Source organism: Brassica oleracea, chromosome C8 (assembly GCF_000695525.1).
Source record: "Brassica oleracea var. oleracea cultivar TO1000 chromosome C8, BOL, whole genome shotgun sequence".
In the NCBI taxonomy this organism is placed as follows: domain Eukaryota; kingdom Viridiplantae; phylum Streptophyta; class Magnoliopsida; order Brassicales; family Brassicaceae; genus Brassica; species Brassica oleracea.
In genome coordinates, this window is record NC_027755.1 from 14,201,135 (window position 1) to 14,215,539 (window position 14,405).

Genomic DNA, 14,405 nt, shown 5'->3' on the forward strand with positions numbered 1-14,405 from the left:
TTAAAAAGGAAGATTAGTTATTTACTCTAAAATCAAGATTATTTTATGAACGTTCCTTATTATGAATTATACTATATATAAAAGATATTTTCGTTTTTAAAAATTATAAAATTTCTTTATTATATAGGTTATTTGAAAAAAGGAAACTTAAATAAAAAGGAAAAATAAAATAAAATAAATATTTAATAATCATTAAGGGTATCATAGTAATCAACCTACGTGAGAGTTAATGTGAACGTGACAAGTAGGAAATGGTTACAAAAATTAAAGGGACAATTCATCTTGTTTCCGCGTCAAGTTCAAAGGATAAAAAAGACTAAAGAGTTACCGTAAGAAGTAAGAAACTGAACACCAATTTGTTATTTCCCTTCTCTACGTTGCCACCGTGAAAAGGACAAGATCACATCGAAACTTCGGTGCAAAAGAAACAAACTTCCAAACCTGTGGAGCCGCCGCAACGAAGCTTTCTGTAAATGATGATTCAAACATTCAGCTGAGAAGATCATCTTTCTTGTATAACTCATCTAAGTCCATGCTCACGTTCAAACCCGAGCTTAGCAACGCATTAACCATGGACGGAATGACAGACTTCAATGAATCAGCTAGAGCCTGTTCCAACATTATACACAAAAGAGATATGAGTATGTATACTCTTGGTTTCGGAGTAAGAAACATAACAGGCAGAGAGAACTTTTTAAAAAACCTTCTTATCTTCTTCAGCTTGGCGCCTGATAACCTCCACAGGCCACTCATTGACCAGTTTCTTGAATTCGGTCGACACTACTGATTTTTTGTCATGTATGCAGAGTGAAAGACAAACACGTCTTTGCAAAACTAAACTCTCTGAAAAGAAGGGATATAATATTGAGCCGAGGCTTTGGACTCACCTGGCAGATAAGCTGGATGACGGCAGCAGCTTCTTCAGGTTTACTTTCAATTACAAAACCCTGCGAAAAAGAGTAATATTGTGCAAGTTATGAAAGTAATAAACATGAGGAACAAGTAAAAAAGAGATGTGGTAACCTTAATTTGCACAAGAAAAAGCAGTAGAAAGAGTGTGCTGATTGTATGTCTCTGATCTCAGTTTATCTACTTTCCACAACGACTCTGTATTCCCTGATAACAACATTGACATGACAGGTTGATAAATCCATCAAGTGTTCACAAAGCCATATCTTAAAGAGTACTTGAACTGGCAATTCCTCTATTGAACAATCAAAAGTACCTCTATTGGCAGCAAAGTCCATCCATACATCGAACGTGGTCGTCCTCAACTTAACTCCAGCTTTGGAGAACCTTTTTGAGTACTTTCCTTGTAAATCCCACTTATCTGTATCATGACAGATTCTGCAAAAAAAAAAAAAAAAAAAAAAACCATTTTAAATGCACCTGTTGATAAGAAAGCATATAATGCAATGAGGGAAAAATGAACTTTTACCATACCTGAAAACTAAATCTGCTGTACCAGGTTGGAGAGGCAGGTCATTAATTTTCAGGAGTGTCATTACTTCTTCCATGAGTTCAGAATTTTTGTGCTCTAGTTCATATGACTGTGAACATTGCAGAATACATGTTAGAAATCTATGCACAGAAGAAACAACCGAGAAAAATATCTCCCTCCATTTTTTAAAAAAATGACTTTGACATTTTTCACACATATTAATAAAATGATTGAAATGCATTTATGTTTTTATTACACCTATTGGACCGATAGTCTTTGAGATATATAAAACTATTTTTAAGATTAATGCAATTTGCAACTAATATTAAGATGAAAATAAGTATAATTTGTATTGTAATTATAAAATGACTCTCTTTGTGTAACAATTAAAAAATGCTAAAATAACACATTTTATGAAGCGTAGGGAGTATAAACATACCAATAGATGGTGTGCAGACGCAACACTGGGTGTTAAACCCAGAACATTATGTTTCCACAAAGCCTTCTTTCCTACAACCACAAAGAGCTGCATTAGCCACCTCCTAAGAAAAAAATAGCCATGGAAGAAATATTTAACACTAGGAGTACCAGAGTCAATTGCACCAACACGCACACAAGTCTTAGCAACTTGTTGGCATAGATTGCTATTGAAGTTATCATGAATTCCAAGATTGGATAGTCTCTGCAATCCAGAAACACCAAATCTTAACCATTTAATGTTTAACAAGGGAGCATTGTTTTTTAAATTAGTTACAAATCTACGGAGCTTCTGAAGAACTTCAAAGAGAAGATTAATGTCATCCTGACACTGACAGCTCTCAATCAACGACCACAGCCAAGCATTTGGAGGCATTGATCTCTTGACATTTACAGATTCAAGAATCTTATCATGCAGTTCCTTCACAGTTACTGCGCAGAAGAAAATGCAATGAGAAACCATTCTGGTAGTTTCAAGAATGACGTGATTCAAAACAAAGCAACCTGTAGGATCTCCCGCTTCAGAGGAAAAGCTTGAGCTAGGGATCAACAAGCTGAACGAAGACGAGCGAGTATGCAAGCACCCTGCGAAGCATCAAAGAATCTTAAGATATACCATAGAGTAGTAACTACTTCACTAGAAACTTAAACAATTCAAAGAATATCTCAAAAGACTGATATCATTTCTCGTATAAACAGATTCAAGTTTTGAATTTTCGAAATGGGTATGTGGAATAGTACCTTTTAGTACAGAGGAAGGAGACGGATGATTCGGCCATTGGAAGGGACCGGGGATTTGAGAAACAGAGGAGACGGATCTCGGATTAGCCTCCGGGATGATAATGGGTTTTAACAATCTAGCGATGATTCTACGAGAGTTCTGGAGGAATTGGATGATTCGTGATTCTACGAGTTAAACTGAGTCAAGCTGGGGACTTTTGTTTTTAAATTTTAACCGAGTCGAGTCGTCAGGTTGAGGAAAGGAGGACGATGACGCAGGAATTAAAAGATTTAGGGTTTTTCGTTTTAGACCATTTTTTGCAAATAAAGGTCTCTCTATGTTAATCGTAATTAACTACAGTAACTAGTTTACCCGTTACTTCACTTTGTATGCCAGCAACAGCAACCTTTTCCCCCCAACACGGTGACGTTTTCTTTAGTAAATGATTCAAAATTTTGTGACAGGTTCATATTGTTTCAGTACTGGCTGAATCATTCACATATCTACATGACGTTTTCCTGTTTATATTTAAGCTAATTCTTGTTCAGCAAGTCCGTTGACTCGAAGTGATATAAGTTACCATTTTTCACTGATTTAGCATATTCCAGTTACTAGTTAGACCAATCATACCTGATACATGTTTTTCTGTAAAGTCAATATAAAACAAAAACGTTTATTTTGTTTCAAATTTCTTTGCGATAATAACTGTTCTTTAATTTGTTTTTATTTCCTCCTCAATATTTTTTTTTGTTTAGGGTAGCTTCCGTGACTCCTAACTTAACAACCTTTAATTATGTTCTATTAATAAGAAAAACATGATCTTAAGTTTGTATTGAAAACTGGTGTCGCCTAAAGTTTGGAACACCGAAACAAACACAGGAACCTTATTCTAGCAAAAGTAATCGTAACGCAAATAAAAAACTGAAATTAGTTTATAGTTACCGTTAATCTCATTCAATAAAAATTCATCGAAAAAGCTTGCTATGTGTTTCTATCAACCTTTTATTCTTTGTCGTCACAGAATCAATTGATTTTTTTTTTTTGAATTATACACAGTTTCCCCAAAGGCTTCCCAGGCCCAAGGGACTAATCTGTGTCGCTGCGGCCCGAATGTTAAATTTCGCAGTGGCCGGGAATCGAACCCAGGTGGCGGGTACTCACAGCTGTGAACCCTTTACCACGAGAGCTAGATGCCCCGGTTGAATCAATTGATTTTAGTTAAGAGGAATTATAAAGAAATGGGTTGCGGACAATCAAAACACGATGTTGTTACGGGTAACACCACGACGGTCCGAAAACCTTTGGAAGCTGAATCAGTGAAGGGCCAAGAGAACGAGACAATTAAAAGACAAGAAAGCTGCCGGTGCAAGAAAACGAACGACATCTCAGCGGTGGTTTCTTCAAACCAGCCAAAAATCACCGTGGAAATTAATACCAATAAACTGAAGGAAAAGAAAGCTGGAGGAGATTGTGGCGAGAAGCCGGAGGGAGAGACAAATGATCAACAGAAACATGAGGAAAAGGAAACAACCACTTTGCCGTTGGTGACAGCGATAGTGTCGGAAAATATTTTGCCAGAGGGTATGCAAATAATTAAATATAATCTAATTAAATGGTTTAGATGTTTTGCTGACAAAAAAAATGGTTTTGATGTTTTTATATTGTAGAGAATAAGCATATAGCCAAATTTGTATAAATTGAACGTAAGTCTTTCACAAATTTCATGTTTGTTATAACTCGATAACACGCTTTTATATCACGTTATTTTTTCTCACCGAAGCTATTTAAACAAATTAACCTTTTATTTTGTGGTGATTTCTTCATTTCCATGCGATCTATTATGTTTAAAATTTTCAGTTTTTAACGTTTAAAGTTTTACCATGCAAGTGTCAGATTGAGAATGTTCAAAATGATTTTCTGTCAAAAACAGATTTTTTTTTGTTTTTATCTTTAGTCTAAAACAAATTTGATCTAGAAATTAAAAACATAACGTAGATAATACTTAACTTTTTTCTCCGGAGGTGTATTGTGTACATAACATTGATGCATATGTTTCTTTTCTTGTTGAATAGCAGAAAAAGTTGATAGTGATACAATTGTAGAAGAGGAAAAAAGTACGGAAGATAAAACTTCTGGTAACGTTGACACTGAAATTCTACTTCCCGAGGTTGAAGAACCAAAACTGGATGTAGAGACTCCAATAACAACGGAGTCAGAAGTTCAAGAAGTTTTGACCAAAGAGGATGTAGAAATTGCTACCTCGGAAAATGTTGAAACCGAGTCCAAAGAAAACGATGACACTTTTATTTTGAGGGACGAAGATGAAGTCGATCTTATAGACAATGTAGCCGCCTCGAAAACTGTTGAAATTACATCCACAGAAAACGACGACACTTTTGTTTTAAAGGACGAAGATGAAGTCGATCTTATAGAGAATGTAGAGACTCCCGCCTCAGAAAACGAAGACACTCTTGTTATAAATGATGAAGCTGATCTTGTAGAGACTGTCCAAAGTGCGTCCGCAGAAAACGACGAATCTCTTGTTTTAAAGGACGAAGATAAAGTTGATCTTTTAGAGAATGTAGAGACTCCCACCTCAGAAACTGCAACTACAGAAAACGATGACATTTCTAACTTAAAGGACGAAGATGAAGTTGATCTTGTCGAGAATGTAGAGACTGCTGCCTCGGAAACTGTCGAAACTGAGCCCACAGAAATACGAAACTGAGCCCACAGAAATCGATGACACTCCTATTTTAAAGGATGAAGATGAAGTTGATCTTCTAGAGAAAGTAGTCGAACTTGTGTCTACAGAAAACGATGACACTCTTTATTTAAAGAAGGAAGATAAAGTTGATCTTCTAGCGAATGTAAAGACTGCCGCCTCAGAAACTGTCGAAACTGTGCCTACAGAAAAAGATAACACTCATGTTCTAAAGGATGAAGTTGATAATGTAGAGACTGTCAAAAGTGCGTCCACAGAACACGATGACATTCTTGTTTAAAGGACGAAGATAAAGTTGATCTTATAGAGAATGTAGAGATTACAGTCACACAAAATGTCGACATTGTGTCCACAGAAAACGATAAAACTCATGTTTTAGAGGAAGAAGAGAAAGTTGATCTTGTAGAGGTATGAAAGTTCAGCTAATATACATTGTTTTATAATGGTAACTAGTTTGATATCATTATTAAGAAGTCCATTTAAGAAATCTCTTTCGAAATTTGTCATTTTTGGCGTTGTGTAGGGAAATCCGGCAAAGCAAGTTGAGGCGGCATGAAGAAAGCATGTATATATATATATCAAGCAACTTTAATCTGTGTTACAAATACAATATGCACTACCGCACAATCAAATATATTGATTATTTATTTCTTCTATTTAAAAAATAAAAATTCAAAAAAAAATAATTTGCTTCATTTAAACCTATTTGAACCTTTAAATGTAAATCATGTGGTTGATTATCCAAATGCAACGCTTGAAACAAAGGTACAAGCTTGTTTTGAGTTTGCTTCTTCAACAAGGTTAGTGCATTTCCAAAATCTTCCCATATGGTTATTATGAGATATATGGAAGAGTAGGAATAAGCTTATATTCCAAAATAAAAATATGCATTGGAAGACTATGTTGAGATATGCAAAGAATGATGCACAAGAATGGAAAGGGATTGATTTGAATGATGGAACGGCTCACACGACAACTGGTAGACAGAATCAGGGTTGTGAGGAATTAAGAAGATGGAATTTGCCAACAAATGGAAGGATTAAGTGTAATGTAGATGGTTCATTCCGGAATGCGAATACAGAGGCCACTGCAGGTTGGTTATATCGCAATGAAGAGGGCCAATATTAGGGAGCAGTACAGGCACGAGGTAGGAAGGTCAGTACAGCATTAGAAGGAGAGTTACAAGCTATTCTAATGGCTATTCAACACTGTTGGAGTCAAGGCTTTCGCAAGATTATTATTGAGAGTGACCGTAGGAAAGCTATTGATATCATCACTAAGAAGAGTCTACATTTCAATGTCTTTAATTGGACACGAGAAATACGATGGTGGGAGAAGAAGTTTGAAGATATCACATTTCAGTGGATTAAGAGGGAAGACAATAAACCGGCTGATCGGCTAGCAAGAACTCTTTTACCCAATATGAACTCATTTTATTTTCATTACTATGTACCAAACGTGATCACTAATCTTCTTCATGAAGACTATGTAATCTCACATTTAGTATAAATGAAATTGATGTTATAAAAAAAAACTTTTAAATGTAATAAACCCCCTCATTTTCTACGTGTCATAATAAGAGAAAAATCTCTACTTTATATATATATATATTACTAGGTATGTGTCTGCAGTACGCGCGGATTGTTTGTCTATTTGTCCTATTTTTATTTCAAAATTATGTTATATATATATATATATATATATATTTTTTTTTTTAATTGTAATGTATATGTAATTCAGGGTGGAACGGAATGATCAATTGATAAAAAAAAGAAGGTAGGTAGGTGATTTGATTTTTTGTGTGGATGAAGTATATTTTTGTATTGTTGTTATTTTTTTTGCGTGGATGAAGAAGCTATACGTGGAATTGTGAAGCATTTTTATTGATCCATGATGATGATAATGTCTATTAGGTTTAGTAGTAAGACATATTGTAAGGAAATGGTGAATTTTATATAACAGTCTTGGAATTTGAAGTTTAAATTTAGATACTTAGCTTTATTAATTATACTCTCACCATTTCATATTAAGTATCATTTTAACTTTTTAATTTTGTTTCATTATAAATGACGTTATATATTTTCAAAACAAATATTAAATGTTGTTTTTCCAGTTTTTACCTTTACCTTTAGATCATTGATTAATAAAATCAAACAAAATAATGTATTAGATAGGGGTAGAAGAGAAAATTTAATTATTTTCTTAATTCGTATGCAACAACTTTAAACGACACTTATAATGAAAAAGATGGAGTATTATATTTATTTTACGTTATTATTTGGTGGTTGTATATATATATATACGTGTGTATAAGATTATATGTTCTTAGATAATTGTGACATATATGTTCTAATGTTTAATTCATATTTATTTTAGGGGTTTTTCGGTGCTTCGTGCTGATTTTTACTAATATTGTTATTTTATTTTAGTCGATGATATATATTTTGATGAGATTCTATTAATCTAAAATGACATTGCAACCATAGGTATTTATAGTGTAAAAAATATATTGAGATAAATTTAATTTTAATATTTCTCTTACATCTATTTTTCCTTCATTTCTTTTAAATGTTTTTGTTTTTTAGTTGGCAAGAACGAAATAAATATGTTATTTTGATTCATAATTTTTTTAAAGAACAGATAACTATTCTTCAAAGTAATTTCATTCATGTTCTTCAAAATGGGTTCAATCTATACTATTATTTGCTAATTAATTTTCGCATTTGAACTCTCATGTTAAAACTTTGATTGGTTAATGTCGTTCTTAACCTTAATAAATTTTATTTATAATTTATTATATGATTTAAAACGAACTTCATATTAATAATTTTAGATTTATATGTTATATTAGATAATTGATTATAAATTAATATGATACAATTATCTAAATAAGAACATATTATTAAAAAGATAATTCTTATATATATTGTGTTGTTATCTGAAATTAGTATTTTTGAATGTAAAATTTAAAAAAATAAAATAATTTAAAATTAAATATTTGTCAACCAAAATTTTTTTTGTATAAAGATATTTTCTATAATACTTCCAATATGTGAGTGTTTGTAAATAATTTAATATTTGATTTAAACTTTTTGAGAACCCAAATAATAATTATCATGTTGGTTTTTGAATTATTACAACATAAACTAATAAATATACATAAACCGTATTTCTGTAACCCCCAACCGTTAATGGATGCATTGCCTAATTTACCGAGAGTGCCTATCATTGGACTGGCTAAGCATCAAGCTCACCCGTCTAAACTGCAGTCATCACAATGTCTCCGACTAAAAGTTGAAGGTAATGAGACCCTGCCGTCTCAGCTGCTTTCCTCCATTGCTCACACTAATCCTTCACTCTTAGCTTTGCTTCCGTGTCTTTTGTGTTTGTAGTTTCTACTTTCTTCTCAATTTCACTTCTCAAACTCTGAGACTCTATCTATCCATCAAACTCCCTCACTTCTATTAAATCTGTATTAAGCTTCTTTAAATTGCCCATATTTTCATTTTCTTGTGTCTTATCTATCCATTACCCCTTTGTGCAAAATCTATGCTTCAACTTTCCTCATCTTAGTAGCTTGTTTCTGCTACTCCAACCGCAGAATTCAATTGGCTTATCTCTTTCCTCGCAAGAATTCATACGTTCTTTCCAGAGTTTCCATTTCCACTGATGATAATAAGTCCTTTATGTTTGCTCTTTCTTCCTCGAGCTATCTAACACGTTTCTCTAAGTATTTAGAGTTTTGTATCTCAGAGTCAGTCTCAAAAATCATAACTTTCTTATGTATATATAGGACCAAAATTTTAGAGATTTTAGCCACACTACAACGTGATCGTGTGTAGAAGCTAACTTCAACCTCTACCAAGTTCTCTGTCCAAGAGAAACTAAAAAGGTAAGATATTTCAAAACTTTAAGTTGAAAACTTAGCCAGATACAATAAAGACAAACGATAGTGCGTTACTGAAATTTAAACGTATATAATTATGGAGAAAAAGAAGCTAAGACAGAGGTAAGTCAACTTCATATGGTAGAGACATATAAAACAATGGGAAAGGAACACAAAGTAGACAGTTTCGCTTTTTTTATTCTAATATTTACTTTGTTGCATTTCAGAGTTGATTGTTTGAGATCTGATGTAGTAACTTTACTTTTCCAAGTCTTCCCTCCGTATCTGTATTTCCTTTACCGAGAAAATGTAAACACATGTTGTAACGTTGAGTTCTACTTCTGAACACGTTTATCAAAAGTAGTGTTTCAGACATAAATTGAAGCATGTGAGGATGGAAGAGTGGAGAAACCAAAAGGTTTGTCATGGACACGACTCCATTTTTCGACGTCTTCATGACCAATCCTTGGCATTTCACTCTCAGATCTCCCACCAATCATTGCAAGTGCTTCACCTCCTTAACTTCCGACGTAAACTGAACTTCCTGTCCTCGGAGGCTATATAATTTGAAGATAAAGATTCCATCTTTTCATATTGTCTTCAATCTCACACTGTCGCTTGCTCTGTAACTCGCTGCCTGTGAAACATCATAGCTTAGAGGAGCCTCTAATATCTCCGGCCTCTAGGGCTACTATCCAAGTATGGCCATACGTTTTTGATTCATGACCAGGTGTTCGTAGCCGGATCATAAACTTCTCCGTCGGAACGGAACCTCCCTTGAGACTCTGTTTCGTAACCGCTCAATGCTCATAACGCAGAATCATAGCTCCGTCTTCATTGAGAGTCCTTGACATTCATCTATTCCTTCTGTCATCCGAGGAAGAGACGACCACTCGTCTTTCTCCACGTGGTTCGCTTCCGCTGATCGTAAAGCGTCCTTCTGATCGTTGGAGCCTCCGGCAACATGTACTTTCGTCGTACGACGGAAGCGCAGGAGAAGAATGAAAGTGATTTATTCATCGGTGCTCCTCATCTCCACGGTCTTCTGCTTCTTTCTCTGTTGAGCTCAAGAGCGTAATAATAACATGGTTCACACTTCGACTGACCTCTATATATACAGTGAAGCCCTGGAAATTGCATTGATCACGAAGTAGTGGGAGGAGTAGTGGGGATCATTGACTGAAGGCAATTACGACGCCGTTACATCTTTGTCTTAGAACATAAATGGAAAAGTTAAGCAGACAACGATTAGGTTTAGATATTCCTCTAGTGATGGACCCTCCATAATTTTTAAGGAGGACATGTATCATTTTTACCCCTATGGTGGGAAAAAAATCTATTTTATTGTATTAAATATGTGGACTTGGGTATAATTAATTTTAATGTAGTTAATAATTAATTTTAAACCACAAATAATAATGTAGCTAATCATAAAGTAACACATAAACTAAGGCTATGTTGTACTCCGTCTGTTCCTAAAAGATTCATATTCTAGTTTTTTAGACATTTTAATAAAACACATTAAATTTGCGTAGTTTTTTGTGTTTATTTTTTTCTAATAATTTTAAGCCAATAAAAAATCAATTAGTGCAATTAATTTTTTTGAAGTTTGCAATTAGTTAATAAAACATGTATTAAAAATCTAAAAAATGGATCTTTTTTAAACAAATTTTTTTTCTAGAATATGTATCTTTAAGGAACGGAGGGAGTATTTTTTTTGTTGAGGTTCAAAAACCGGAGTCATTCTTTTCTCTATCTCTTCTTTTAACTGTTTTATTAGTAATTAAGTTTCGAAGTATTGGTTTGGAGAGAAATACATTTGAAATTGTTAATTCGTGAAGAAATAAGTTTATAATTATCAAATCAGGACATTCAGCACGACGTTATAGTTCGGTGGAGATTTTATGCTATATGATAATTTTCGTGGACAAATAAATTGTCGATCAAGATTGGGAACTTCAAAATTATAAGAGCCTTGATTGACAATGACATCACAGTAAATATACTATTTTATATGATCTTAGGTTAAATAAATGTCGCAAATATCCAAAACAACCCCCAAAAAATTAATTTCCCAATTTATCATAAGGAAAGTTAGCACAGTAAGTTGAGTACACCTACTTGTAAGGATCCATAGAAGAAGAAAATCAACCAAATATTTTATATTGCAATCCTTGGAACCCATGGAATTACTCTATGAAGATGGTGCTTTCAGTGTGTCAAAATCTCAACCCCAAAAGAGTAATAACGTTTCGGGGGTGCTATAAGATCTCTAGATTTTAATATATGCCTACCCATAAGTTGCAAACTAAGCCGAAAGATTTCAGCATGGTAGGCCCAGACAATCACGTTTTTGTTATAAAGGATCTTCCAGTCCGTAATGAGGTGAACCCAATCACGATAGATGCGCAACCTAATCACGATGGATGCGCTTGAGCCTAAAAATGTGACTAACATTAAATCTAGGCATGGGCATTCGGGCCACCGGTTTGGATCCGGGTAGGGTTTCTAAGATTTTGGGTATTTCAGATTTAATGAAAATGATACCGATTGGATATTTTAAAATTTCTGTTCAGACACGGCTCGGTACCTGTCGGATTCGGTTACATCCGAAATAACCGTAAATTTAACGGTTTTGGTTTGGTTCTTAGTGTATCACCAGAACATTTAATCCAACAGAACCGAAATAGTTAAAAATTTAACAGATTTGGTTCGCTTCTTAGTGTATCAACAAATCATTTAATCCAATAGAACCTTACATACTCAAATATCTGATAATAAAAAAACTTACACAAGATGACAATAACATAAGTTTATAACACAATAATAAACGAAACTAAAGGATTAAGCAAAACCAAAGTTTAAACTTCAAATAAAAAAAGACATAGCATCCGACTTGAAAACATAAGATAAAAAACACCAACATAAGTTCAAACTTAAATGAAAACATAAACCAAAACAATAAAGCAACACCAAGATAACTTCGGACCAACTTTGTCTTCCCTTTCATCTCAATCTTCCCCGACTTGCATACATACTTCTAGGTCAGGTTGAGAGTATCAAACTCTGGAAATACTAGAAGATTGTGTGACTACTACTATGACATGTAATATAAGAATTCAAAGTAATATAAGAAAAGTAATAAGATAATAGGGATGGGCGTTCAGATACCTGTTCGGATCGGATATTTCGGATTTTTGGGTATTTTGGTATAGAACCCGTTCAGATATTTCTATATTTCGGGTCGGGTTTGGGTATTTTAAGTTTGGGTTCAGTTATTTCAGGTCCAATTCGAATATTTAGATTTTGAAAGAAAAAAAAATAAATTCTTCATTGTTTAAGCTTTTTGTATTTAAAATATATACTTTTAACTTAACTGGTTTTATAATTTTTAATAAATTAAACTATTAATAGGTTTGAAAATAAAACTTAAAAAAAAGAAAGACACTAATTTAGTTGTTATTTTAAAAATTTGGATGAAACTTTTGTTAATGTAAAAAACAAGAACTTGATATGTATTTTAAGTGAGTATAAAATGATTTTTTCATAATTATATGTATATTATCTGGTTTTAAGCCATGTTCAACATCAGCGGCGAAGCAACCTTGGCAAGGTCCTGGTCCGGCTATGACTCAGAGGAGTCCTTTCCTTTTGACGTCACATTATCATTTCCTTCTTAGTCATCAACCTTTTGTGCTATGAATTTGTTATTCCTCTAAAATGATACCAGTTAACTTGATTTTTTTTTGTCAAATTAGTAATATGTGGGTCCCATTTCATTCCTCACTTTTCCTCATATAAATTGAACTAAAGAATAAATATTTTCCTCCTCTAATTTTGATATGGGACATTTGTTCCTCTTTTTTCAATTTTTTTCTTTCCAATTCATTTCTTCAAATAAATTTTGTTCAACTCTTTTTCCATTTATTCCATTCAATAAATGGTCACCAATTAAAGCCTTAATGGTTATTGATTCCAACTTTGGGCTTTTTTAAGCAAATCCATCACAACATCCTTAGGCAGGAGCCCAAAAAATGATGTTACTCCGCCAACTTTCAACACTACGTCCAACGAACTCATAATTATTGGACCACAATTACAAAACTAACCACCTCACTTTCGTGGCACAGAAGCCATTCGAATCTTTTTCTAAAAATGAACAAACTTCAAAATGAAAACTGGAGACGAAACAATAACACCAACGTTAACCGTAAATACCCATTAAGTTTTGGGGATAAGATTTCAAATTTTGAAAAATAAAAAAAATAAAATTTTCAAAGGATAAACTTAGAAATGTGCTATTTTGGTCATTTTAGTTTTTGAGTGCTATTTTTGTGATATAAACTTAGAAATGTGCTATTTTGGTCATTTTAGTTTTTGAGTGCTATTTTTGTGATATAAACTTAGAAATGTGCTATTTTGGTCATTTTAGTTTTTGAGTGCTATTTTTGTGATATAAACTTAGAAATGTGCTATTTTGGTCATTTTAGTTTTTGAGTGCTATTTTTGTGATATAAACTTAGAAATGTGCTATTTTGGTCATTTTAGTTTTTGAGTGCTATTTTTGTGATATAAACTTAGAAATGTGCTATTTTGGTCATTTTAGTTTTTGAGTGCTATTTTTGTGATATAAACTTAGAAATGTGCTATTTTGGTCATTTTAGTTTTTGAGTGCTATTTTTGTGATATAAACTTAGAAATGTGCTATTTTGGTCATTTTAGTTTTTGAGTGCTATTTTTGTGATATAAACTTAGAAATGTGCTATTTTGGAGATTTGCCCTTTATAAAATCATGAATAACACTCGGCCCAAATCAACATTATAATGAGCCAGTTTCAAGGCTCCTCAGCGCGTCACGTCAGCATTTTGTGGACCCCACCTTTAAAAAAAGTGAAAAAGTGTCAAACCCATGGTCCGAACCCGGATTATTAACATATAAACACCAACATTTATACCACTAGACAAAAGGATACTTTGTAAATTGGTGGCCGAAACTAATATATATTTATGAAGGTCGGTTTAATAATGTCCTACAAATAAATAAAATGATTTACAAATCACGTTTTCTATTATTTGCTGATTGATTTGTGGGCTTATTTTTTAAACTCACTAGCCCATCTATTACATCAGCTTATACATTTGATTAAAGCGTAAA

The 14,405-nt window shown here is 33.2% G+C and overlaps 2 protein-coding genes and 1 pseudogene across 2 annotated transcripts; 1 reads left to right on the forward strand and 2 right to left on the reverse strand.

The window, feature by feature from the left end:
• Positions 1 to 232: 232 nt before the first annotated feature.
• Positions 233 to 3,278, reverse strand: LOC106308711. Its single transcript, XM_013745842.1, has 12 exons — positions 3,270 to 3,278; positions 3,012 to 3,072; positions 2,660 to 2,824; positions 2,423 to 2,503; positions 2,196 to 2,350; positions 2,030 to 2,123; positions 1,881 to 1,951; positions 1,444 to 1,550; positions 1,226 to 1,347; positions 1,024 to 1,116; positions 704 to 947; positions 233 to 609 (listed from the first exon to the last, which is right to left on the reverse strand). Exons 1-10 carry the CDS (start codon positions 3,276 to 3,278, stop codon positions 1,025 to 1,027), a joined length of 957 nt encoding a protein of 318 aa, XP_013601296.1. The 3' UTR covers positions 233 to 609; positions 704 to 947; position 1,024.
• A 599-nt stretch (positions 3,279 to 3,877) lies between these two features.
• On the forward strand, positions 3,878 to 5,920 carry LOC106308712 (enhancer of translation termination 1-like). The gene is made up of 5 exons (XM_013745843.1): positions 3,878 to 4,220; positions 4,715 to 5,310; positions 5,402 to 5,593; positions 5,647 to 5,772; positions 5,888 to 5,920. The coding sequence occupies exons 1-5, from the start codon at positions 3,878 to 3,880 to the stop codon at positions 5,918 to 5,920; spliced, it is 1,290 nt and encodes a 429-aa protein (XP_013601297.1).
• Positions 5,921 to 9,618: 3,698 nt separating this feature from the next.
• LOC106308713 lies at positions 9,619 to 10,390 on the reverse strand (annotated as a pseudogene).
• Between the last annotated feature and the right edge of the window lie 4,015 nt (positions 10,391 to 14,405).